This window comes from Pan paniscus, chromosome 13, assembly GCF_029289425.2.
Source record: "Pan paniscus chromosome 13, NHGRI_mPanPan1-v2.0_pri, whole genome shotgun sequence".
Taxonomy (NCBI): Eukaryota; Metazoa; Chordata; class Mammalia; order Primates; family Hominidae; genus Pan; species Pan paniscus.
In genome coordinates this window covers 113,115,416-113,142,830 of record NC_073262.2, presented here as the reverse complement: position 1 = coordinate 113,142,830, position 27,415 = coordinate 113,115,416, and the positions used below count along the sequence as shown (strand labels likewise).

The following is a 27,415-nucleotide window of genomic DNA, read 5'->3' as shown; positions in this document are numbered from 1 at the left end:
AGGCCAAACTACTAACATTTCTTTAAGCATCACTTTCTAGGAAAGAAAATTTTGTACACTACAGTATTTCAAACTTCAGATGCAACACCTTTTTAATGTTTATTATTGATACTAAAGTGATGAATTATAGTTTCACTTTCAGAATGGCATCAAAAGAATATGAAATATATTAGGAATACTTTAGATGCACATAGTCTATTCATTTTTAAAGAATTTTCATATAACTTATCTGTAGTTTCAGAAAGTGGGATTACACCTTGGGCAAAATGCAATCAGTTCTCCAGAAGTTGAATTAAAGTATTAAATAGCAACTCTGATAAGGCAAAATTAATAATTAATGTGTAAAGATGGGACAGTTATACAAAGAGCAAGGAACAACTTGGCACAAGTTAATAAACACATCTAATTTTCTACAGAAACTCATCAAGAAACTTAAGATTGTATTCTGATTTTGTAAGACCATTTCAGAAGAAAATCTTAACTCTGCTGGTTTCACTCACATAATTGGTGAGAGAAGGGTAGGAACTAAAGATGCTTTTAAGGCTTTCATTTGGAATTAATAAAAACCTTAAAAAACACAAGAGGAGAAAATGTTGAGGTTAAGATAATGAGCTGAATTTGGTAAATTTAGATTTAAAGGGCCTGCAGGTCACCCACCTGGAAAGGTTCAGCATTCAGAAATGTTGGTCGGGAATTTAGGAAACACGTAATTGTCAGTGTCAGTTCTCAATCTTTATTTTGTTTGTATTTTGTAATAAAGAGAATTTAGTTCAGAAAAAAAAATAGCTGAAGCTTAGTAAGTTAGAAACTTAGTTCTCTCTCACATCTGTTAAATACAGCAGTTGGGCAGCTATGAGGCTACACAGAATGAGACCCTGTTCCTTTTCTTACGTGACTTCCTTTCCCAAGGTCCAACATGGCTGCTGGTGCCTCAGCCATCATATCTGTATTCCAGTCATCTAGAAAAAAGAAAGAAGAAAAAGTAGCAAGCCATTCCCTTTGGAGACACTTTCAGTAAGCTGGACATTACTTCCACCTTCATTCCATTGGCCAGAACACAGTAAATGGCCACACCTATCTACAAGAATGGTTGGGAAATATAGTCTTTATTCTAACCACGCATCTACCTACTTGAAAAATCTGGTCTTCTTTTACTAAGGAAAAGGAAGAGAACAGATATTGAGCAATAATTAGCATTTGGCTAATATACCTAGGACAAATGGCCCTAGCAATACTATCTCTCCCACTAAAGAAATTAAGTGGCAGTAACAGCATCATCATAGAGATCACTGCAAATCTAGTCTAATTTATAAAATTAGAAACTCACAATAGTTGGTACCTTGAGAAATATTAGTGACAAATCTCTGGAAAGACACAACAGACCACAACATACAAAAATGTCAGGGCATCATGACTATAGAGAACCATATATAGTTCTTAAACTATATGGCACTTAAACTATCATAGCATTACCAACAGCAATCTACTGCTACTAATCAGTTTTTATAGGGGAAAATGAACAAATTTCAGTCACATAGATAGCATGTATAATGGCCTGGGTCTGACATATAATTACGATATGAAATTAGAAACGGTGGCTAACAGTTACCAAAGGTATAAAACTCTAATTTTGGATGACCATTTGGTTGGCCAGTTCAAACTACAGCATAGCCATAAGAGTTTTGACAAAATTATTTAAGACATCCTTCTAAATGAGAACTTTATGGTGTTTTATATCACACATTCCTCTAGGAAAAAAATTCAAAAGCTACATGCTGTGATTATTCAGATACAAAAAGAAAACTGGAAGAAACAACAATCAGGAAGAAGAAAAAAGGCTAAACTCTGTAAATGGAATAACTGCTATCATTTTTCTTTGCCATTACCTTGACAATAAAAGGGTTCTATGGAGGCTCCTGATTTATGGTCCTTTCAGGCAGTCACTGCTGAACAAAGCCACATTGATTTCCCTCGATTCAAGGTGGGGCAGTTCAAGGCCACTAACAATTGCAATTCACACATCTATTGGTTGATATCTGTGAATTGCATCTGACCCAGACCAAATTTATGAATTGGGCTGATCTTAGTCTACTTGTCTTATCATCGACAAATAGAAACCTTTACTTTACAATAAGTCATGAGCACACCGTGGACTTCTGACCTATGCCTGTGCTAGCTCTCTGGTTTGGAGACCTTAAGACTCTCTTTGAAGATTATGCACCAATAAAGTATATTAGTCTCTGATACAATTAAACGTTTAACTGCTGAGAACAGTATGATTACAGCAAGACTAACTTAAAAGAATTTAGTGAAAAAGTTCAATGTGTTTGTCTTGGACTTTCCTTAGGTTAGTGTTATTAATAAAGTGGAATTATAAGGTCCTTTATGAAATATTTCCTAATTTATAAAACATCATATGGAAAATATGTAGAGAAATAAAATAGGGATATAGAAAAGACTAAGCCAAAACTCAGCACCAATAGACATATATTAATATATGCATAAAGACAAAGAATAGAGACAGGAAAAGGACATTAGAAAAAGCAAGCTAATATTTTAATAAATAACTGATATAGAATAAGAAAAGCCTGACATCATAGATGTGGTAAAGAGATGAATTGGAAAAATATTGAAGAATCAAAGAAAAAGTTAAGTCTTAACTATATAGCTGGGGTCTATCATTTAAAAGCTTTCTGCAGAAGATAGGATGAGCTGAGTTGTGAAGGACAAGTAAGGGATGATAGAGAGAACAGCATATATAAAGATAGCAAGTCCTGATCCAGTAGCCCATGTGGAGCACTGCATGCAAAAGATGAGGTGGGGGTATGAGGTAGAGATAACCAGAGTTCAAATCATTATGTGCTTAATTCAGTAAGGCAGAGTTTAGTTTTGTCCTAAAGGCTCTACAGAACTACTGAAGGAGTTTAAACAGAGAAGTAATATGATCAGATATGCATGTTAGAAAAATCACCAAAGCAAAGAGAAGAGCACATAGGAATGTGGTCAGAGGAGACAGAAAGACAATAACATAGGTTAGAAGTGAAAGGATTGTGAACTTAAAGGCACTGGGAAAGAGGAAAAGGCGCAATTAAATTCAAGAGTTTGTTAGAAAATAGAAGGTGTAGGCATTGTGAATCAATTGGATGAGGTGGTGAGAGAGAAAGAATAAGAAAGAGAGAAGTATAAGAAGTAATCAACCTAACTTAAACCCACTGACTGCATTAGACAGATCATTGAGGCAGAAAACTAACAAAAAAATTCTGGACTTAAACATGACACTTGACAAATGGTACCTAATAGACACCTACAAAATACTCCACCCAGCAACCATAGAATGTACATCTTTCACATCTACACACAGAGCATACTCAAAGGTCAACCACATGCTCAGCCATTCAAATTTATTGGATTTCAATAAATTCAAAAACATAGAAATACTCTCACACCACAGTGGAATGAAACAGAAAGCAATATCAAGAAGATCTCTCAAAACCACAGAATTACATGAAATTAATAACACCCTGCTCCTCCTAAATGACTTTTGGGTAAACAATGAAATTAAGGAAGAAATTTTTTTAATTTCCTTGAAATAAATGAAAACAGAGATACAACATAGCAAAACCTCTGTGATGCAGCAAAAGCAATGTTATGACAAAAGATTATAGCACTAAATACCCACCTCAAAAAGCTAGAAAGATCTCAAATTAACGATCTAACATCACACCTACAGGAACTAGAAAAAGGTAAATAAACTAACCCCACAGCTAGCAAAAGGAAAGAAATAACTAACAGAGTGGAACTGAATGAAATGAGACACAAAAATCTATACAAAAAACATCAACAAAACTAAAAGTGGGTTCTTTGAAAGAATAAACAAGATCAAGAGGCCACTACCTAGATTAACAACAAGAAGAGAGAGATCAAAATAAGCACAATCAGAAACAACAAAAGTGACATTAGCACCAATCCCACAGAAATACAAAAGATTCTCAGAGACGACTATGAACACATCTACACACACAAAATACAAAATCTAGAGGAAACACATAAATTCCTAGAAACACACAATCTACTAACATTTAATCAGAAAGAAATATTGAAACCTTTAACAGACCAATATCAAGTTCCAAAATTGAATCAGTAATTAAAAAAAACCTACCAACCAAAAAAAGCTCTACAGCAAATAGATTCACAGCAAAATTCTACCAGACATACAAAGAAGAGCTTGTTTCAATTCTACAGAAATTACTCCAAAAACAGAAAGAGGAAGGACTCCTTCCTAACTCATTCTATGAAGCCAGCATTCACCTGATACCAAAACCTGGAAAAGACACAAAGAAAAAAAAACAAAATGCAGGCCAATATTCCTGATCAACATAGACACAAAAATCTTCAACAAGATACTAGCAAATCAAATTCAACAGCATATTGAAAAGTTAATTCACCGTGATGATGTAGCCTTCATTCCTAGGATGTAAAGTTCACGCAACATACACATATCAATAAATTTGATTTACCACATAAAGAGAATTAACGACAAAACATATGATCATTGTAAAAGAGGTAGAAAAAGCTTTAGATAAAATCCAACATCGCTTAATGATTTAAAAAAAAAAAACTCAACAAACTAGGCACTGAAGCAATGTACCTGAAAATAAGAAGAGTCATCTATGACAAATGCACAACCAGCATCATACTAAACAGGCCAAAAAAAAAAAAAGAAGCATTCCCATTGAGAACTGGAACAAGACAAGGATGACTATTCTTACCACTCCAATTCAACCAATTCAACATAGTACTAGAAGTACCAGGCAGACCAATCAAGCAAGATAAGGAAATAAAAGGCATCCAAATAGGTAAAGAAGAAGTCTAACTACCTCTCTTCACTGATAATATGATTCTATGCCTAGAAAACCCTAAAGACCCTGCCAAAACCTCTGGAAGAGATAAACACTTTCAGTAAAGTTTCACAATACAAAATCAATGTACAAAAATCCAGAGCATTTCTATATACCAATAATGTTCAAGCTGAGAGCCTAATCAAGAATGCAGTCTCATTTACAATAGCTACAAAAAAAATACCTATGAATACATCTACCTAAGGAGGTGAGAGATTGCTACAAGGAGAACTACAAAACACTCCTCAAAGGAATCATAGATGACACAAACAAATGGAAAAACATTTTATGTTCATGGATTGGAAGAATCAATATTATTAAAATGGCCACACTTCCCAAAGCAAGCTACAGATTCAACACTATTCCTATCAAACAACCAATGTCATTTTTTACAGAACTAGAAAAAACTATTCTACAATTCATATGGAACCAAAAAAGAGCTTGAGAAGCCAAAGGAATACTAAGCAAAAAGAACAAAGCTGGAAACATAACATCACCCAACTTAAAACTATACTATAAAGCTACAGTAACAAAAACAGCATGCTACTGCTACAAAAACAGGCATATAGACCAATGAAACAGAATAGAGAGCCCAGAAACAGTGCCACGTATAGCCATCTGATCTTTGACAAACTCAACAAAAACAAGAAATGGGGAAAGAACTTCCTATTCAATAAATGGTCCTGGGATATCTGACTAGCCATATGCAGAAAAATGACACTGGACTCCTACCTTTCACCATACACAAAAAGCCACTGAAGATGGATTAAAGATTTAATGTAAGACCTCAAACTATAAGAATCCTAGAAGAAAGGCTAAGAAACACCATTCTGGACATTGGCCTTGGGAAAGAATTTATGACTAAGTCCTCAAAAGCACTTGCAACAGAAACAAAAGTTCACAAGTGGGACCTAATTAAACTAAAGAGCTGCACAGCAAAAGAAACTATCAACAGAGTACACAGACAACCTACAGAATGGGAGAAAATATTTGCAAACTATGCATCCAACAAAGGTCTACTATCTGGAATCTATAAGCAACTTCAACAATTCAACAGGCAAAAACCAGCTTAACCCCATTAAAAAACAGGCAACAGACATGGACAGACATTTCTCACAAGAAGACATATGTCTTCTCATCTGTCGCAAACATATGAAATAATGCTCCACATAACTGTCAGAGAAATGCAAGTCAAAACCACAGTGAGATTCCATCTCACACCAGTAGGAATGGCTATTATTAAAAAGTCAAAAAACACAGACACTGGTGAGGCTGTGGAGAAAAGGGAATGCTTATACACTGTTGAAGGGAATGTAAATTAGCTCAGCTACTGTAGAAAGCAGTTTAGAGATTTCTCAAAGAACTCAAAGCAGAACTACCATTTGACCCAGCAATCCCATTATGGAGAGAGAGATATATATATATCTCTCTCTATATATATATCCATCTCCATATATATATACATCCATATATATATATCTCCATATATACATATATATATCTCCATATATATATATCTCCATATATATCTCTCCATATATATATCTCTCCATATATATATCTCCATATATATATCTCCATATATATATCTCCATATATATATCTCCATATATATATCTCCATATATATATATCTCCATATATATATCTCCATATATATATCTCCATATATATCTCTCTCTCCATATATATATGTATATATATATATATATACACATATATATATATATAAAACTACTGGAGGCTATGTATGTATCCAAAAGAAAATAAATTGTTCTACCAAAAAGACACATGCGTACATATGTTCATTGCAGCACTCTTCAGAATAGCAAAGATATGGAATCAACCTAGGTGCCCATTAATGGTAGATTGAACAAAGAAAACATGCTGCATATATACCATAGAATATTACACAGCCATAAAAAAAGAATAAAATCATGTCCTTTGCAGCAATGTGGATGTAGCTGGAGGCCATTATCCTAAATGAATTAGTGCAGGAACAAAAAACCAAATGTTCTTACTTTTAAGTGGGAGCTAAACATTGGGTATTCATGAACATAAAGATGGCAACAAGAGAAACTGGGGACTACTGGAGTGGGGAAGGAGGCATGGGGACAAGGATTGGAAAATTGTTGGGTACTATGCCCACTATCTGGGTGATGGTATCATTTGTATCGCAAACCTTGGCATCACACAATATACCCATGTAACAAACCTGCACATGTAACGTCTGAATCCAAAATAAAAGTTGAAAAAATAATAATAAAAGAAAAACATAAATAAATATTTGCACACATAAAAGTCACCATCCATGTTTCGGGCTTTAGAAACAATGCAGCTGGTTTCATCATTCTCTGAAATGTGGTCTCTAGGAAAATGAAGAGGGCTAGGGAAAAATGGTAAGTTCACTTTTAATGATGTCCAACTTGAGCTGCCTGTGGTTGGTAAGGAAATATCAGGAGGCAATGAATTGATGAATCTGAAATTTGGCTCAATTTGGGGTTCAATGACTCATGTAGAATAAGACTTAAGAGAAATTCTTTAACTAGAGAATGATGTTGATGTGAATAAATTTATTGAAGATTATTGAAACCACAATGTGTAAATAAGAAGAATACACAAGGTATATATGCCTGCAATTGTAAAATATTTCAGTCAGTTTTGAGTTTAGTCTATAGTCCTCCCTCATTAAGGAATTGGTATTTACCCTCAACCAGGTGGATCTGGTAATAGCTCCTTTCTATGTTGTTCTAGGCAAACCCCATTACCGTCCTTGTCTCATTAGGTTTGACCAAGAGTATCATGTGAGCCTATCGCTGAGTCTTAAGCTTTGCTTATGAAGTTGTAAAAGTCTTTGAATACTGAGTCTCTCTTCATCAGCTCCCATGGACATTTGCCCTATGATTCTGCTGTTTTCTTTTTTTTATTATTATAATTTAAGTTTCAGGGTACATGTGCACAATGTGCAGGTTTGTTACATATGTATACATGTGCCATGTTGGTGTACTGCACCCATTAACTCATCATTTAACATTAGGTATATCTCCTAATGCTCTCCCTCCCCGCTACCCCCACCCCACAACAGGCCCCAAGTGTGTGATGTTCCCCTTCCTGTGTCCATGTGTTCTCATTGTTCAATTCCCATCTATGAGTGAGAACATGCGGTGTTTGGTTTTTTCTCCTTGCAATGGTTTGCTGAGAATGATGGTTTCCAGCTTCATCCATGTCCCTACAAAGGACATGAACTCATCATTTTTTAAGGCTGCATAGTATTCCATCGTGTATATGTGCCACATTTTCTTAATCCAGTCTATCATTGTTGGACATTTGAGTTGGTTCCAAGTCTTTGCTATTGTGAATAGTGCCACAATAAACATACGTGTGCATGTGTCTTTATAGCAGCATGATTTATAGTCCTTTGGGTATACATCCAGTAATGGGATGGCTGGGTCAAATGGTATTTCTAGGTCTAGATCCCTGAGGAATCGCCACACTGACTTCCACGATGGTTGAACTGGTTTACAGTCCCAACAACAGTATTAAATTTTTCCTATTTCTCCTCATCCTCTTCAGCACCTGTTGTTTCCTGACTTCTTAACGATCGCCATTCTAACTGGTGTGAGATGCTATCTCATTGTGGTTTTGATTTGCATTTCTCTGATGGCCAGTGATGATGAGCATTTTTTCATGTGTCTTTTGGCTGCATAAATGTCTTCTTTTGAGAAGTGTCTGTTCATATCCTTTGCCCACTTGTTGACGGGGTTGTTTTTTTCTTTAAATTTGTTTGAGTTCATTGTAGATTCTGGATATTAGCCCTTTGTCAGATGAGCAGATTGCAAAAATTTTCTCCCATTCTGTAGGTTGCCTATTCACTCTGATGATAGTTTCTTTTGCTGTGCAGAAGCTCTTTAGTTTAATTAGTTCCCATTTGTCAGTTTTGGCTTTTGTTGCCATTGCTTTGGGTGTTTTAGACATGAAGTCCTTGCCATTGCCCATGCCTATGTCCTGAATGGTATTGCCTAGGTTTTCTTCTAGGGTTTTTATGGTTTTAGGTCTAACATTTAAATCTTTAATCCATCTTGAATTAATTTTTGTATAAGGTGTAAGGAAGGGATCCAGTTTCAGCTTTCTACATATGGCTAGCCAGTTTTCCCAGCACCATTTATTAAATAGGGAATCCTTTCCCCATTGCTTGTTTTTGTCAGGTTTGTCAAAGATCAGATAGTTGTAGATAACGTGGCATTATTTCTGAGGGCTCTGTTCTGTTCCATTGGTCTATATCTCTGTTTTGGTACCAGTACCATGCTGTTTGGGTTACTGTAGCATTGTAGTATAGTTTGAAGTCAGGTAGTGTGATGCCTCCAGCTTTTTTCTTTTGGCTTAGGATTGACTTGGCGATGCGGGCTCTTTTTTGCTTCCATATGAACTTTAAAGTAGTTTTTTCCAATTCTGTGAAGAAAGTCATTGGTAGCTTGATGGGGATGGCATTGAATCTATAAATTACCTTGGGCAGTATGGCCATTTTCACGATATTGATTGTTCCTACCAATGAGCATGGAATGTTCTTCCATTTGTTTGTATCCTCTTTTATTTCATTGAGCAGTGGTTTGTAGTTCTCCTTAAAGAGGTCCTTCACATCCCTTGTAAGTTGGATCCTAGGTATTTTATTCTCTGAAGCAATTGTGAATGGGAGTTCACTCATGATTTGGCTCTCTGTTTGTCTGTTAATGGTGTATAAGAATGCTTGTGATTTTTGCACATTGATTTTGTATCCTGAGACTTTGCTGAAGTTGCTTATCACCTTAAGGAGATTTTGGGCTGAGATGATGGGTTTTCTAGATGTACTATCATGTCATCTGCAAACAGGGACAATTCGACTTCCTCTTTTCCTAATTGAATACCCTTTATTTCCTTCTCCTGCCTAACTGCCCTGGCCAGAACTTGCAACACTATGTTGAATAGGAGTGGTGAGAGAGGGCATCCCTGTCTTGTGCCATTTTTCAAAGGGAATGCTTCCAGTTTTTGCCCATTCAGTATGATATTGGCTGTGGGTTTGTCATAGATAGCTCTTATTATTTTGAGATATGTCCCATCAATACCTAATTTATTGAGAGTTTTTAGCATGAAGCGTTGTTGAATTTCGTCAAAGGCCTTTTCTGCATCTATTGAGATAATCATGTGGTTTTTGTCATTGGTTCTGTTTGTATGCTGGATTACGTTTAATGATTTGCATATGTTGAACCAGCCTTGCATCCCAGGGATGAAGCCCACTTGATCATGGTGGATAAGCTTTTTGATGTGCTGCTGGATTTGGTTTGCCAGTATTTTATTGAGGATTTTTGCATCGATGTTCATCAGGGATCTTGGTCTAAAATTCTCTTTTTCTGTTGTGTCTCTGCCAGGCTTTGGTATCAGGATGATGCTGGCCTCATAAAATGAGTTAGGGAGGAGTCCCTCTTTTTCTATTGATTGGAATAGTTTCAGAAGGAATTGTACCAGCTCCTCCTTGTACCTCTGGTAGAATTCGGCTGTGAATCTGTCTGGTCCTGGACTTTTTCTGGTTGGTAAGCTATTAATTATGGCCTCAATTTCAGAGCCTGTTATCGGTCTATTCAGAGATTCAACTTCTTCCTGGTTTAGTCTTGGGAGGGTGTATGTGTCAAGGAATTTATCCATTTCTTCTAGATTTTCTAGTTTATTTGCGTAGAGGTGTTTATAGTATTCTCTGATGGTAGTTTGTATTTCTGTGGGATCAGTGGTGATATCCCCTTTATCATTTTTTAATTGCATCTATTTGATTCTTCTCTGTTTTCTTCTTTATTAGTCTTGCTAGTGGTCTATCAATTTTGTCGATCTTTTCACAAAACCAGCTCCTGGATTCATTGATTTTTTGAAGGGTTTTTTGTGTCTCTATTTCCTTCAGTTCTGCTCTGATGTTAGTTATTTCTTGCCTTCTGCTAGCTTTTAAATGTGTTTGCTCTTGCTTCTCTAGTTCTTTTAATTGTGATGTTAGGGTGTCAATTTTAGATCTTTCCTGCTTTCTCTTGTGGGCATTTAGTGCTATAAATTTCCCTCTGCACACTGCTTCGAATGTGTCCCAGAGATTCTGGTATGTTGTGTCTTTGTTCTCCTTGGTTTCAAAGAACATCTTTATTTCTGCCTTCATTTCGTTATGTACCCAGTAGTCATTCAGGAGCAGGTTGTTCAGTGCTTTTGAGTGAGTTTCTTAATCCTGAGTTCTAGTTTGATTGCACTGTGGTCTGAGAGACAGTTTGTTATAATTTCTGTTCTTTTACATTTGCTGAGGAGTGCTTTACTTCCAACTATGTGGTCAGTTTTGGAATAGGTGTGGTATGGTGCTAAAAAGAATGTATATTCTGTTGTTTTGGGGTGGAGAGTTCTGTAGATGTCTGTTAGGTCTGCTTGGTGCAGAACTGAGTTCAATTTCTGGATATCCTTGTTAACTTTCTGACTCGTTGATCTGTCTAATGTTGACAGTGGGGTGTTAAAGTCTCCCATTATTACTGTGTGGGAGTCTAAGTCTCTTTGTAGGTCTCTAAGGACTTGCTTTATGAATCTGGGTGCTCCTGTATTGGGTGCATATATATTTAGGATAGGTAGCTCTTCTTGTTGAATTGATCCCTTTACCATCATGTAATGGCCTTCTTTGTCTCTTTTGATCTTTGTTGGTTTCAAGTCTGTTTTATCAGAGACTAGGATTGCAACCCCTGCCTTTTTTTGTTTTCCATTTGCTTGGTAGATCTTCCTCCATCCCTTTATTTTGAGCCTATGTGTGTCTCTGCATGTGAGATGGGTTTCCTGAATACAGCACACTGATGGGTCTTGACTCTTTATCCAATTTGCCAGTCTGTGTCTTTTAACTGGAGCATTTAGCCCATTTACACTTAAGGTTAATATTGTTATGTGTGAACTTGATCCTGTCATTATGATGTTAGCTGGTTATTTTGCTCGTTAGTTGATGCACTTTGTTCCTAGCCTCGCTGGTCTTTACAATTTGGCATGTTTTTGCGGTGGCTGGTACCGGTTGTTCCTTTCCATGTTTAGCGCTTCCTTCAGGAGCTCTTTTAGGGTAGGCCTGGTGGTGAGAAAATCTCTCAGCATTTGCTTATCTATAAAGTATTTTATTTCTCCTTCACTTATGAAGCTTAGTTTGGCTGGATAAGAAATTCTGGGTTGAAAATTCTTTTCTTTAAGAATGTTGAATATTGGCCCCCACTCTCTTCTGGCTTCTAGAGTTTCTGCCGAGAGATCCACTGTTAGTCTGATAGGCTTCCCTTTATGGGTAACCCGACCTTTCTCTCTGGCTGCCCTTAATATTTTTTCCTGCATTTCAACTTTGGTGAATCTGACAATTCTGTGTCTTGGAGTTGCTCTTCTCCAGGATTATCTCTGTGGCGTTCTCTGTATTTCCTGAATCTGAATGTTGGCCTGCCTTGCTAGATTAGGGAAGTTCTCCTGGATAATATCCTGCAGAGTGTTTTCCAACTTGGTTCCATTCTCCCTGTCACTTTCAGGTACACCAATCAGACATAGATTTGGTCTTTTCACAAAGTCCCATATTTCTTGGAGGCTTTGTTCATTTCTTTTTATTCTTTTTTCTCTAAACTTCTCTTCTCACTTCATTTCATTCATTTGATCTTCCATCACTGATACCCTTTCTTCCAGTTGATTGAATTGGTTACTGAGGCTTGTGCATTCATCACGTAGTTCTCGTGCCTTGGTTTTCAGCTCCATCAGGTCGTTTAAGGACTTCTTTGCATTGGTTATTCTAGTTAGCCATTCGTCTAATCTTTTTTCAAGGTTTTTAACTTCTTTGCCATGGGTTCGAACTTCCTCCTTTAGCTTGGAGTAGTTTGATTGTCTGAAGCCTTCTCTCAGCTCGTCAAAGTCATTCTCCATGTTCCATTGCTGGTGAGGAGCTGCATTCCTTTGGAGTAGAAGACGTGCTCTGATTTTAGAATTTTCAGTTTTTCTGCTCTGTTTTTTCCCCATCTTTGTGGTTTTATCTACCTTTGGTCTTTGATGATGGTGACATACAGATGGGGTTTTGGTGTGGATGTCTTTTCTGTTTGTTAGTTTTCCTTCTGTTGGAGTTTGCTGGAGGTCCACTCCAGAGCCTGTTTGCCTGGGTATCAGCAGTGGAGGCTGCAGAACAGCGGATATTTGTGAACAGCAAATGTTGCTGCCCGATCGTTCCTCTGGAAGTTTTGTCTCAGAGGAGTACCCGGCCATGTGAGGTGTCAGTCTGCCCCTACTGCAGAGTGCCTCCCAGTTAGGCTATTCGGGGGTCAGGGACCCACTTGAGGAGGCAGTCTGTCTGTTCCAGATCTTCAGCTGCATGCTGGGAGAACCACTACTCTCTTCAAAACTGTCAGACAGGGACATTTAAGTCTGCAGAGGATTCTGCTGCCTTTTGTTTGGCTATGCCCTGCCCCCAGAGGTGGAGTCTACAGAGGCAGCCAGGCCTCCTTGAGCTGCGGTGGGCTTCACCCAGTTCGAGCTTCCCTGTGCTTTTTTTACATACTCAAGCCTCAGCAATGGCAGGTGCCCCTCCCCCAGCCTCACTGCCACCTTGCAGTTTGATCTCAGACTGCTGTGCTAGCAATGAGCAAGGATCCGTGGGTGTAGGACCCTTCGTGCCAGGCGTGGGATACAATCTCCTGGTGTGCCGTTTGCTAAGACGGTTAGAAAAGTGAAGTATTAGGGTGGGAGTGACCCAATTTTCCAGGTGCCCTCTGTCACCCCTTTCCCTGGCTAAGAAAGGGAATTCCCTGACCCCTTGTGCTTCCCGGGTGAGGCGATGCCTCGCCCTGCTTCGGCTCATGCTCAGTGCGCTGCACCCACTGTCCTGCACCCACTGTCTGATACTCCCCAGTGAGATGAACCCAGTACCTCAGTTGGAAATGCAGAAATCATTCGTCTTCTGTGTCGCTCACGCTGGGAGCTGTAGACTGGAGCTGTTCCTATTTGGCCCGATTCTGCTGTTTTCAACTGAGTCTTCTAGCTCTTAGATTCTTCTATTGAGATTATCATTGTTTTCTAGCAAGGACTGTGCTTCTTTTTTTTCTTCATGATATTAGGTTGGTGTTAAAGTAATTGCAGTTTTGGCCACTACTTTCAATGGCAAAAACTGCAATTACTTTTGCACCAACCTATATGTTGATTGAAAATATTTCAGAGCCCTAATTATAGGATGAATTTCTTCCTTCTAGATGCTTTCTTTGCAATATGATTGTACTCCCTTGGAAATAGCTCATTTCAGAAAGCTGTCTGCTTTCTCCATGCCCAATACAGCATGAATTACACTAAAAACACACTCTTAGGCAGAGTGAGTGGTGGCCTCCTTCTTCCAGACTTCTGTTGACCTAAAGAGGTTAATGTATGACCAACGAGAAAAAGCTCCCAAATGCCTTATATATCAGCCCCTATTCCTATTTACTTTTAAGTAGTGTAGAAGTGAGTCAGAAAAAAAAGTAGGTCATCCTCCCAATTGTTCACTTTCCAAATTTATTTAGGATTGTGCAGACACACTAAATGATCCCAGTCACAACTGAGAAGGAAGTTTCCCGCCTTTTAATTTTTCTGCCAGTAAGAAGTGGGTATGCTACAATGTACTTAGGTCCTCCAGAATGGGGTAGAACTGGGTTTGGAGCATCTGTTGAATCTTATACCAAAAGAAATATAGCTACATTAACAGGAAATACACCCTTTTCTAACAACTATCCAATTGGAGAATCTATCCTTTATTTGCTTGTGACTCCAATACACAACCCTTTGGAATCTAGATACAGAGTTAAGGTGTACTGTGTCAGATTGCCTGGAATCAGAGCTTGGCTCAGCAACTTATCAGCTGCATGACATTGAGCAACTTACTTAACCCTACTTTTACTCAATTTCTTCACCTGTAAAATGGGGATAATAATAGGACCTAGCTCATGACATTGATGTGAGGATTAATGACACAACATATGACAAGTGATTAAAACAATATCCAGAATATAGTTTGCACTCAACGTTAGCTATTAATGTAAAATTTAAAAAAGACTTTTTTCTTGCATTTGTGGTGGTTTATTTTGCATTGTTTGTGGGGTTTTATTTGTTTGGTCGGTTGTTTTGTTTCTTAATGAAGATGGGAACCTGATGCTGCTAGATGGAAACTAGGGAAGAATAAACAATGGATCTTCACGGGTGGACACACACCATGCCTTGTTCCACTGTTTTAGGCAGTGACCCATCAGTATATGTCACTCAGGGAAAAAGAAAGCACAGTGGTATATCCTGGCACCAAAAGCGCAGCATCTCCCTGAACAACAAGCAGCTGGGCTGGGACAAAGCCAGGGAAGGAATGCAATCTCTTTGAAAAAAAAAATCACAACACATCTTCCTATTCTGACAGCCCAGGGGAAAGAGGCAGCTTTATGGAATGAAGCAGCAATGTGCTATGAGGTCTTCCAGTGAAAAGCATCAGAGAAGCACACCCTATTATTGTGCAAAAACCCCTACTTGTATGTACACTAAGAGCTTTGGCCGTCACCCGAATTGTGCTGTAAAGAGGAAAGGATTTTGACTGTTTTTCCCTGATACGGCATAAAATTCTTTCTTCCTGGATTTGGCGGGTGCTACCACAGCTGCTATGAACAAACAACATTGCAGAGGAAGTCTCCTGAATAAGAATTTTTCCATTGTAACCTGAATGTGTTCACCCTTCTAAGAATATTGTGTAGGTATCGTTTTTGGATTCCTAAAATTTTTATCTACCACAAAGGTGGCAAACTAAGATTTAATCCACCTGTAAATTCATCATAACCAGTTTACAAACAGTGGTTACAGACAGAAACCAAGAAAAGGGAAAAGATAAAGGTAAAAAGAGGCCACCAACAAAGAGTAAGAGAGAGAAAGACACAGAGAAGGGAAGAACACACACCTGCTGGAAATAATAAGAAAAATGTGAACTAATATTTATGCCAGGGGTTTTACTTTCTCCCTTCAGACGACAGAACGTTTATTTAATGAGTCTCTCTCTATCAACTTGTCAAGCAAAACAGCTCTACCTTCTGGGCCTCGAGCTTTGGGAAAGGAGCTAAAATGTCATTCCCCCACGAAGCTTCTTAAGCTGAGTGTCTCAAGTATATTGCACAGGGAAAATGAAAATCCCAAATAACCAGAATCTCCTCCGTCCCAAGAATTGCCTGCGCCATCTAGCGGCAGCATGTGACATAACCTTGAAGAGGTTACCAGTGGAATCTCTAGAGCTTCTCACTTTTTCTGTAGAGTTAGGAAGAGTTAAATTATCCACCTAGTCACAGGATGTCAGTGCTGGAGAGACCTTAGCAAAGCCAATGATCTCAATTCTGCCTGCACAAGAGAACCATATAGAGAACTTTTAAAAATTAGGTCAGTGCCTGGGTCTTCTGCCAAATAAAAGGAATCAGAGTGTCTATGACAAGGGCCAAAGAAATTGGGATTTTTAAAAAGCTCTTCAGTCAATTAAGGTGAATCAAGCCTTGAGAAACACTGAGCTAATTCAACCCTTCCTTATTTTAAAATGTAAAGAGGAGGGACAAGTTACCCTTTTTGTTGCGTTACTGGAAGAACAGAGATAGGAACTGAACCCCTCACTCAAATTTTGATATCTTATTAGAGCAATGTGAAAGTCACGAGACTATGAAGGGTCAGGGCAGGATGGAGGCAAGAAGCACCACTCAGACCCAGGAACTATGACTTCCCTTTAGAGTGGAGTTGTTTTGCTCTTTGCTTTTTTCTCTCTCCTGTCCTGAAATCCACTCCAAAATTGTTCAAACTAAATTAACATATGCAAGCAGCATTTATTTGAAAATATGCTTTTTAACATCATATGTATATATGTGTGTATATATATAAAAATATATCTCTCTATAAATATATCTCTATATTTATATCTCTCTTTTATATATATAAAATATATATATCTTATCTATATATATCTCATAGATATCTCTATATCTCTCTTTTACATATATATTATATATATATAAAATATACATATATGTATAAAATATATATATATATAATATATATATATAGAGAGAGAGAGAGATTCTTTTTTCCCAAGATGGTGGATTAGAAGCTTTCAGTGTGCCTCGACCACTTGGAAATAGCAAGATATTGCACAAAGATCAACTCTGTGAGCATTAATTCGAGAAGGAAAATTGGTAATATGGTTTGGCTTTGTATCCCCACTCAAATCTCACCTTGAGTTGTGATAATCTCCACATGTCAAGGGTGGGACCAGGTGAAGATAACTGAATCATGGGGGCAGTTTCCCCCATGCTGTTCTCATGATGGTGAGTGGGTTCTCACAAGATCTGATGGCTATATAAAGGGCTTTCCCCACTTCTCGGCACTCATTTTCTCTCCTGCCACCCTGTGAGGAGGTGCCTCCTGCCATAATTGCAAGTTTCTTGAGGGCTCTCCAGCCATGTGGAACTGTGAGTCAATTAAACCTTTTTCCCTTATAAATTACACAGTTTCAGGAATTTTTTCATCACAGCCTGAAAACAGACTAATACAGTAACTTGGTACTGGGTAATGGGAGGCTGCTGTAAAGATAGCTGAAAATGTGGAGATGACTTTAGAAGTGGGTAACAGGCAGAGGTTGGAACAGTTTGGAGGGCTCAGAAGAAGACAGGAAGATGTGAGAAAGTTTGGAACTTCCTAGAGACTTGTCTAATGGTTTTGACTAAAATGCTGACAGAGATATGGACAATGAAGTCCAGGCTGAGATGGTCTCAGATAGAGATGAGGAACTTGTTGGGAATTAGAATAAAGGTGACTATTGCTATGCTTTAGCAAAGGGACTGGTGGTATTTTGCCCCTGCCCTAGAGATCTGTAGAACTTTGAACTTGAGAGAGATGATTTAGGGTATCTGGTGGAAGAAATTTCTAAGCAGCAAAGCATTCAAGAAGTGACTTGGGTGCTGTTAAAAGCATTCAGTTTTACATATTCACAAAGATATGATTTGGGATTGCAACTTATGTTTAAAAGGGAAGCAGAGCATAAAAGTTTGGAAAATTTGCAGCCTGATGATGCAATAGAAAAGAAAAACCCATTTCCTGAGGAGAAATTCAAGCCCATCACAGCAATTTGCTAAGTAACAAGGAGCAGAATGTTAATCACCAAGACAATGGGAAAATGTCCCCAGGGTATGTCAGTGACCTTCATGGCAGCCCCTCCCATTATAGGCCCAGAGGCCTGGGAGGAAAATATGGTTTCCTGGGACCAGGTCCAGGGCCCCCCTGATGTGTGCAGCCTAGAGACTTGGTGCCCTGTTTCCCAGCCACTCTAGCCATGGCTAAAAATGCCCAAGGTACAGCTCTGGCCATGGCTTCAGAGGGCACAAGCCCCAAGCCTGGCAGGTTCCACATGGTGTTGAGCCTGTGGGTGCAGAGAAGTCAAGAATTGAAGTTTGGGGACCTCCACCTAGATTTCAGAGGATATATGGAAACACCTAGATGTCCAAGCAGAAATTTGCTGTAGGGATAGAGCCCTCATGGAGAACCCTCTGCTAGGGCAGTGTGGAAGGGAAAGATGGGGTTGGAGCCCCCACACAAAGTCCCCACTGGGGCACTGCCTAGTGGAGCTGTGAGAAGAGGGCCACCATCCTCCAGACCCCAGAATGGTAGATCCATCACCAGCTTTCACAGTACGCCTGGAAAACTGCAAACACTCAGTGCCAGTCGTGAAAACAGCTGGGAGGAGTCTGCACCCTGCAAAGCCACAGGGGCAGAGCTGCCAAGGATGTGGGAGCCTACCTGTTGCATCAGTGTGACCTGGATATGAGACATAGAGTCAAAGGAGATCATTTTAGAGCTTTAAGTTTTAATGACTGCCCTATTGGATGTCGGACTTGTATGGGGACTGTAGACCCTTTGTTTTGGCCAATTTCTCCCATTTGGAATAGGTGTATTTACCCAAGGCCTGTACCTCCACTGTATCTAGGAAGGAACTAACTTGCTTTGGATTTTATAGCCCTATAGGCAGAAGAGACTTGCCTTATCTCAGATGAAACTTTGGACTTGGACTTTTGGGTTAATGCTGGAATGAATTAAGACTTTGGGGGACTGTTGGGAGGGCATGATTGTGTTTTGAAATTTGAGGATATGAGATTTGGGAGGAGCCAGTGGTGGAATGATATCAAGTGGCTGTGTCCCCACCCAAATCTCATCTTGAATTGTAATCTTGAAATGATAATCCCCAGGTGTCAAGGGCGGGATCAGGTGGAGATAATTGAATCATGGGGGTGGTTCCCCAGTGCTGTTTTCATGATAGTGGATGAGTTCTCATGAGATCTGATGGTTTTATAAGGGGCTTCCCCCTTTGCTTGGCACTCATTCTCTCTCCTGCCACCCTGTGAAGATGTGCCTTCCACCATAATTGTAAGTTTCCTGAGGCCTCCCCTAAAAACCATGGATAACTGTGAGTCAATTAAACCTTTTTTCCTTATAAATTATCCAGTCTTGGGAATTTCTTCATACAGTGTGAGAACAAACTAATACAACATGAATCCCCTGATATTGTGAAAGATACTCCAGCTCCCAAGGAGAAGAACGTGGGCAAACAGCCTTCATGATGGCATCTGGCTGACAATGTGTGAAGCTCCAGTACGTGACAGGGGAGGAGAGCCTCCCTCTGCTACTCACCTTTCTACTGGGGATCCCAGCAACCTAGGCTGAGGGAGAGCACTTTTTTTCTCCCAAGTCCTGGAGCTAACTTGGAGAGAGGCTTGGAAGTGCTGAGAGGAAAAGACACAGGGAAAAGCTGCAGGCATTTTCTCAGACCCAGGACTGAAAGCAGGATGCCGTTTTTAACCCGAGTGCATACAAAGTCAGCCATTCTTTGGCAATCTGGCACCGTGGCTGCACAGGCATTTTTGTCTTCGGCCAGAGATTGGAGCGCTTGCTCTGGAGTGGTGTAGAGGTCTCTACAGCCAGAATTATAGAAAGTGCCTCATCAGTAGGCACTGGAATTGTGCTTTCCCCTGTCACAGGCCTGGAGCTGGAGGAAAACTGCTCATCCAGTTTCTCCTGGATGAGGAGACTTGCAGCCAGGACCAGCTTGGAGACATAGAACAGGTTTATGTGTATCATTTCTGGGTGGCCCAACCTCCTTCTCTGGGATCACGGTGCAGTGGGTCCCTCTCCACTCCACCCCTAGGCAGAAATCCAGGTATTTGAAACACCTGGTGACATTGACTAGCAACCTAAGATACCCCACCCTGCCTGTGCAGAGATCATGGTATAGCAGGGCCCTCTCTGCTTCATGCCCAGGCAGATCTCCTAGCAGTTGCAGCTACCATTCACCCAGATCAGCATACCAAGCCACCCAACCATTCCTGTGTAGAGACTGTGGTGAAGCCCAGGCCCTCTCTGCTCCACACTCTGGCAGATCTCCAGGCATTTGGAGCATCCACTCACCTGAATCAACAGCCTGAGCCAGCCCACCCATCCTGTTCAGACACCATGGTGAAGCACAGCCCTCTTTACTCCATGCACAGGCATATCTCCAGACAGTAAGAGTACCTGTTATCCTGGCTTGCCAGCCTGAGCTCTCCCACCCTTTCTGTGCAGAGATTGTGGTCCAGCAAGGCCCTCTACACTCCACACCCAGGCAGATCTCCAAGCATCTAGAGCACCCACTCTACTGGAACAAGAATTTAGGCTGCCTTCCATCCCCATGCAGAGAACTTGGGGCCAGGAAGGTTTCCCAGCTCCATGCCTAGATAGATCTCTGGTTTGAAGGCAAGAGAGGGAAATAAAAGGCATCCAAATAAGTAAAGAAGATGTCAAACTGTCTCTCTTCACTGATATGATTCTACGCCTAGAAAACCCTAAAGACCCACCAAAAGGCTCCTGGAACTGATAAATAACTTTGTAAAGTTTCACAATACAAAATCAGTGTCAAAACTCACTAGCATTTCCATACACCAATAACACTCAAGCTGAGAACCAAATCAAGAATGCAATCCCATTTACAATAGCCACAGAAAAAAATAAAATAAAATACCTAGAAATATATTTAACCAAGGAGGTGAAAGATTTCTACAAGGAGAACTACTACAAAACACTGCTCAAAGAAATAATAGATGACACAAACCAGTGGAAAAATATTCTATGCTCAAACCCCATTAAAAATGGGCAAAAGACATGGACAGACACTTCTAACAAGAAGACATACAACATATGTCATCTTCATACGTCAGCAAACATGAAAAAATGCTCCACATAACTAATCATCAGAGAAACACAAGTCGAAACCAAAATAAGATACAATCTCATACCAGTAAGAATGGCCATTATTAAAAAGTCAAAAAACAACAGATGCTGGCGAGGCTGTGAAGAAAAGGGAATGCTTATACACTGTTGATGGGAATGTTAATTAGCTCAGCCACTGTGGAAAGCAGTTTAGAGATTTCTCAAAGAACTCAAAGCAGAACTACCATTCAGCCCAGCAACCCCATGACTGCATTACTGGAGATATAGATATAAATATAGATATAGATATAGATATAGATATAGATATATGTATGTATATATTGTTCTACCAAAAAGACACATGCATGCACATGTTTATTGCAGCACTCTTCAGAATAGCAAAGACGTGGAATCAACCTAGGTGCCTTTAATGGTAGATTGGATACAGAAAATGTGCTACATATACACCATGGGATACTAAACAGCCACAAAAAAGAATGAAATCATGTTCTTTCCAGCAACATGGATGCAGCTGGGGCTATTATCCTAAGCGAATTAATGCAGGAACAAAACACCAAATACTGCATGTTCTTGCCTATAAGTGGGACCTAAACACTGAGTACTCATAGACACAAAAATGGCAACAATAGAAACTGAAGACTGTTGGAGTGGGGAGAGAGGCATGGGGACAAGGGTTGAAAAACTGTTGGGTACTATGCTTAGTATCTGGGAGATGGGATCATTTGTATCCCAAACCTCGGCATCACACAATATACCTATGTAACAAACCTGCTCATTACCCCCAAATCTAACATAAAATTTGAAATTATAAAAAAATTAAATAAAAATAAAGTATAAACCTCCAGAGGTAAATAGGATATGAATATTTTTAACATTTTATTACATTTTACATATCATATTCAGCTTTTTAACATGTTCTATATGCACAAACTTCACCGGGTATAGGAGATATAAGGATAAATTCTTCTTTATGACATGCCTTGCTTAAAGATTATTTGAAACAAAAGTAGATATAAAACAGTAATACATTTTTTAAAAATTTAAATCTGGGTCAAAGGTAATGATGACCAAATAGTAAGATGAAATCTGGAAGAGTTAGCATACAAGAAGATACCCCTTAATTAGATCTTACACAAAGTTTGCTGAGCTTATTAGAGCTAATTCCAAAAATAAAAGAAGGAAAGATATAATCAGTTAAAAGATTTCCATTCCCTATTTGATAAAAAACAGACCAGCTGTCCAGAATATAATTATTTTTCTTTGACAGAAAATAAATGACATAGACAGTTAACACATAGTATTAGATAAATGCAATGAAGGAAAATAAAGTAGCGAAGAAAAAGTATAAGAAGTTTAAGTATTAAATAGGGTGGCCAGGAAGGATGCTGCTGAGAAGGTGAGGCACTGAGCCGTGCAGCTATCTGTGGGGCAAACGTCTCAAGCAAATAGAAGAGCAAGTACCAAAGCCCTGAGGAGGAAGTGTGCCTGCATGTTGGAGGAAGAGCAGGAAGCTAGCAAGAGAGTAGTGCAACTAAGGTTAAGTTCTATGTAGGTTATGTCACTTCTCTATTCAGTATCCTCGGATGCCTTCTCATCTCATGCTGAGAAACAGCCAAATTCCTTGCAAATAGGGCCCTAGATGATCTAGCCTCCATGAATTCATTGTCCTTCTCTCTTGCCAAGAAACATGATCTGCTGACATCCAGACATCTTTGCACAGGAGCTCCTCAAGAAGACTCAATTTGCTTAAGTTAATTCCTATGTTAGCTCTTACTTGTGTCTAGAAGAAAAGGAAATTATTTATTCAAAGACACCCAAGGAATAGAGGCAGGAAATGCTGATAACAAGATGGGGGTTATCAACCACCATCTGAGAGATAGGAGAAGCAAAGGCAGAAGGACTTGTTTCCACCAAGGGCTCTGGAGACAGAGAGACATACACAGTTTTGGTTTAATTCCTTACATAGTAAAATGTGGAGTGGAAAAGTTGAGCACTCTCTTGTGCAAATCACAGAACCCAGGGACAGATGCCACTGAAGCTTCTAGTGCCCCTGCTAGGTGGAAGTTTTTGGTGAGGTCCAAGTCCAAGAAATTCCCTGTATGGACTACAGGGCATGTTGGCAAAAATAGTATCTGAATATTTGAGAAATAATAAAAAATATCTTAAGTTTCCTACCAATTTGCCTTTATTTTGCAGAAAGGAAAGAAGAACACAGGGAGGGAAAGAGGGGAGGAAGGTAAGGAAGGAGGGAGTGAGAGAGGGAGGAAAAAAAGAAAAGAGGGAGGGAAGGAGACCCTTATGGCACTCTATCCCTTCATGCACACACACACACTTACCCACACACACATACACAGTCACATATACCTCAAGCAGGTAGTGAATTCTATGCTCGGTGACAAATAAGAGAGAAATGGCAAAGCAAACATTTCAAGTTGCCTACTGAATACTTTTCTTCATATACTCTTTTCCAAAACTTTACACCTAATTTGGAAACAGGTGTACAAAAGAATATTCTCCAGAGTAGATTAAATATGCAAGACAGAAACACAAAATGAAAAATATTTTTCCTGGATTAAATGACATTTTCCTCAACTGGAATGAACAAGCAGGAAAAAACTGCAGTCTGCACATTGCTAGAGAGGCAGTATTTCCTACCACAAGAAGAAAAGCTGGGGACAGAGTGGGTACTGACACTGCTTTTATTTAAACTTCCGATATTTTGTTCATTGTGGACTTTTTGCATTAATTTAGATATCAGTAATTATACATTAAAATATGACTTGTGTGACTACTGAGTTTTGTGGCATCCCTTAGGCTCAGACCTAGTTCTTGAGTGGAGGCACATCACAGAAAGATGCCAGTTCTCCAAGCATGCCGCACCACTGGACCAAAAGTGTCATGTTGATGGGGTGATGGACATCCAATGGTAACTTTAGTGGACAGATGACCTACAAATAAGAGGTTCCTCTGCTCCCCAAAATTTTGCACTGCGTAAGAACTCTGAACTACAGGGTTAAGTAAACCATAAAAAAGAATGAAGTTAGTAGCAAAATTGAGGCTGGGAATAAAAAATTAAGTTCTGCTTCTTGTGCATTTGAGTTTATGGACTGATATTTGCATCCATTTTACCAATGATTTTCAACCCTGGCTGCATATTAGAATCACCTGGAGTGTTTTTAGTGTATACCAAAGACAGAACCCCACCCCAGAAGGCTCTAATTTAATTGGTATGTTTTAGAAGCTTGCTAGGTTATTATAATGTGCAGCCATAGCTGAAAGCCATTGCCTTATATTGTCAAGCATCAGTGTTGCATGCCATGTGCACCCCAACGATTGAGCCTCATAGAGAACCAGCAACCATGGCAGACTCCCTCACTGCCCTCCAAATCTTTCCTTCTTATGTGGCTTCAATCAAATCTCAGTATGCAGTGCATACTTCAGTGAAGTGTAAGACAAAACAGAGCTCACTACAAAAAGGAGACAGTTTGTGCACACAATTAAAATAACAAATAATTTTGTTATTTTAGACCTAGCCCCAGCCATGATCCTGCTGTATTTTTTTTTTACTATTTTTTGCATTCATTTATTGAAATGATATTTGAAGCTGAAAGTGCTCACACAGGATAGGTGTTTGCCTTTGCATCTCCCACACAAATCTTGACAATAGGGCCGTTTAGGGTCTATGTAGAGAAATCTTGCTAGCCAGCAACATCTAGTTTATTTACAACTTTGATTGCTGTTATCTTCCCCTTGGTACGAGTTATAAGACTTCTGACAAGTTCTGTAAAACTTTGAAGTAGTTCTTATTAGGTCTGTATACACACCACACATAAGCACCCTCCCATTGGATGTCACAGTCCTTGCAGAATCCCTTCACCTAAAGTCTATAAAGTGTTAGTTCTTTAAAAAATATGTTTGCATTTATGCGATGATGTTTTTGAAGATGTCAAAACCATTTTATAGTTAGAAAATAAAGGAAACACATTTCAGAATAAAATTATACAAACCCATTTTTTTCTTATGAAATTAACATTGTCACAGCTTACATGTTTTCTTTAAATGTTCTAATGCCTGCATGATAGCAGCAGATGCCAAGCTACCTTCACTTCTTGAAGACTAGAAGTAAAGCCTACCTCGCTACTCTGTTGCTATGGCTTGGGTTTAGATTAGGTTTAATTCTGGTTTCCAAGGTGCTTGTAATCTAATAGTCTATTGGTAGTTCAGCATTCAGCAACATGACACCCTGATGGATGTCCCTGAAATAGTCTGTGTACCAGTTTGCAACTTCAGACAGCTTTATTAACCCATCTGTTCACTCATATGAATGAAATAATTCCTCTACAAACTACAAATAACTATCACCCCAAATGACAGTGCTGTAAATGAGATGTTCAACTTGGAGTATTTGCTTGCCCCTAGGGAAACGTTACTGCCGGGAAAGGTAAAACCAACAGCAGACTGAAAAACAACAACTTCTTTTGTTTGCCCAATGAAACTTACAACTGACTTATAAATAGGCAAGACAAATAGCCAATCATTAGGTGACTGAAAGGTGTCAGTAACGGCCAAAAATATCCCTTTACCTATCTATCCTGGGTAGATCCCCAAAATCCATTATTGGCATTGGATTTCCTTGATTAAATAGTGCCACTTCCTGTAGAATATATGTAAATATATATACTTAATACATCCATGGGAAGACTAAAACATTGTGACTAACAATTACATCTGATTGAATTGTTCATCTCACTCAGAAACACTGAGCACCTGACTTGGAGGAAGATGATGCAGAAAGGATGGTGAGTGGGATCGAAGAAAAATTGTATTACTTTATAACTTGCTTTGGGACACCCAGACTGTGTTCTTACAGAAATCTTCTGCTAACTCCCCTCAATTCTCGTCCAATGAACTCATCATTTATTCTCCTATTTGTAACCAGTATTTGAACATTATCTAAGAGAAGCAAGTGATGAAAAGATGAGCTGAGAACCCAACAGAAGACTTCTTCACTTTGAACCCACAGAGAGGAGTCCAGGGAGAAAATTCAAAGGATCCATAAACTTGAATTGAAAAGCAAAATTCCATCATTTATTTTCACTAATATATAACTGAAATTTAGTTTTCTGTTCAAATACAAATGCAGGCACCAAAACATGGTATTATTAGCAGAACCTGTGACTTTATCACAGATAGAACTTATAGATACTTTTATTTATTATTGCAGTTGTTGCAGACGTCTTGAAAATCTATGTGTCAGTACTTTGAATTTATTATTATTAGCCCAGCCGCTATATTCTGTTTATAATGTGTAAATAAGAAGCATACACATTACTCTATCACAATGTTTTAAGTTATTTGTATAACTGTATTTCAATGTGATATGTTTTCTTTGAATCCTTTGTATTTTATATTGTTTGTTAAAACAGTACTCCAAGAGGGGTTAATAGGCTTCACTAGATAGCCAAAGCAGTCAAGACACCAAAAAAGTTTTAAGAACCCCTGCAATATAAACTTCTTTTCTCATTTTAGTTATTAATAATTCAATTTTTGTGCACTCTTACTACATATCCTGAGTATATAACCTTTCTCAAAGAACTTACAGATTCTAAAATTAATAAAAGCAAGATAGGCAAAAAAAAAAAGTATCTTCTAAATTCTGTGCTACCAGTTGCCCTCTAGGCTTCATGGTGAAATAAAGAAGGCAGATACTATCTATGTATACTTCATTCTAAAGAACACATTAAAAGTTATTTTCTGCAGATGATCAAACTTCAGTGATAGTAAACGTAGTAAATGCTTTTACTTGCATTTCTTAAAAAAGAAAAATTATCCAGTACCTATTCACAGTAGCTGTCCTATGTCTGACTTCTGTAGAGACTTGCTAGAGGACAATAGCAATTAACTTAACATTTTGGAACCTCTACTTTCATATGTACATAAAGCAGAAAGTTTTGGGTCATTAAGCTATGTAACTATGTCTAAAGGTTTTCCAGCCATCAAATGCTGCTATATCTTATAACTTATTTTGAGATTTCCAAATGATGAATGTTATATAATGATAACATGGTATTGCACAGAAAAAGAATTCTGGAGGGATAGTGAAGTCTAACTCTTGTCTATTCATATATTGGTAGGCCACAATCTAAATTCATAGCAGTCAACTTTGTCGGCTTCTGCCCAGCCACCAGGTTCCTGGTTATCTAGCAACTCCCTTACAATAGTGTTGGTTGCTGTCAGTGGCTCATA

The 27,415-nt window shown here is 38.8% G+C and overlaps 1 protein-coding gene across 5 annotated transcripts in view; it reads right to left on the bottom strand.

Annotated features, from left to right (window-relative positions):
- The window catches only part of CPS1 (carbamoyl-phosphate synthase 1), a 201,153-nt gene that overhangs the window by 159,378 nt on the left and 14,360 nt on the right, over positions 1 to 27,415 (bottom strand). The window contains exon 2 of one of the 5 annotated variants that reach the window (XM_014344058.4): positions 892 to 959. The exons of 1 other annotated variant lie outside the window; for it this stretch is intronic. In XM_014344058.4, coding sequence (XP_014199544.1) covers positions 892 to 942 — 51 coding nt within the window. In that variant the 5' untranslated portion in view covers positions 943 to 959. Of the gene's footprint in view, positions 1 to 657; positions 960 to 27,415 lie in introns of those variants that run through there. 3 more of the 5 variants (XM_014344059.5, XM_008958991.5, XM_014344060.4) reach the window with 3 other exon arrangements.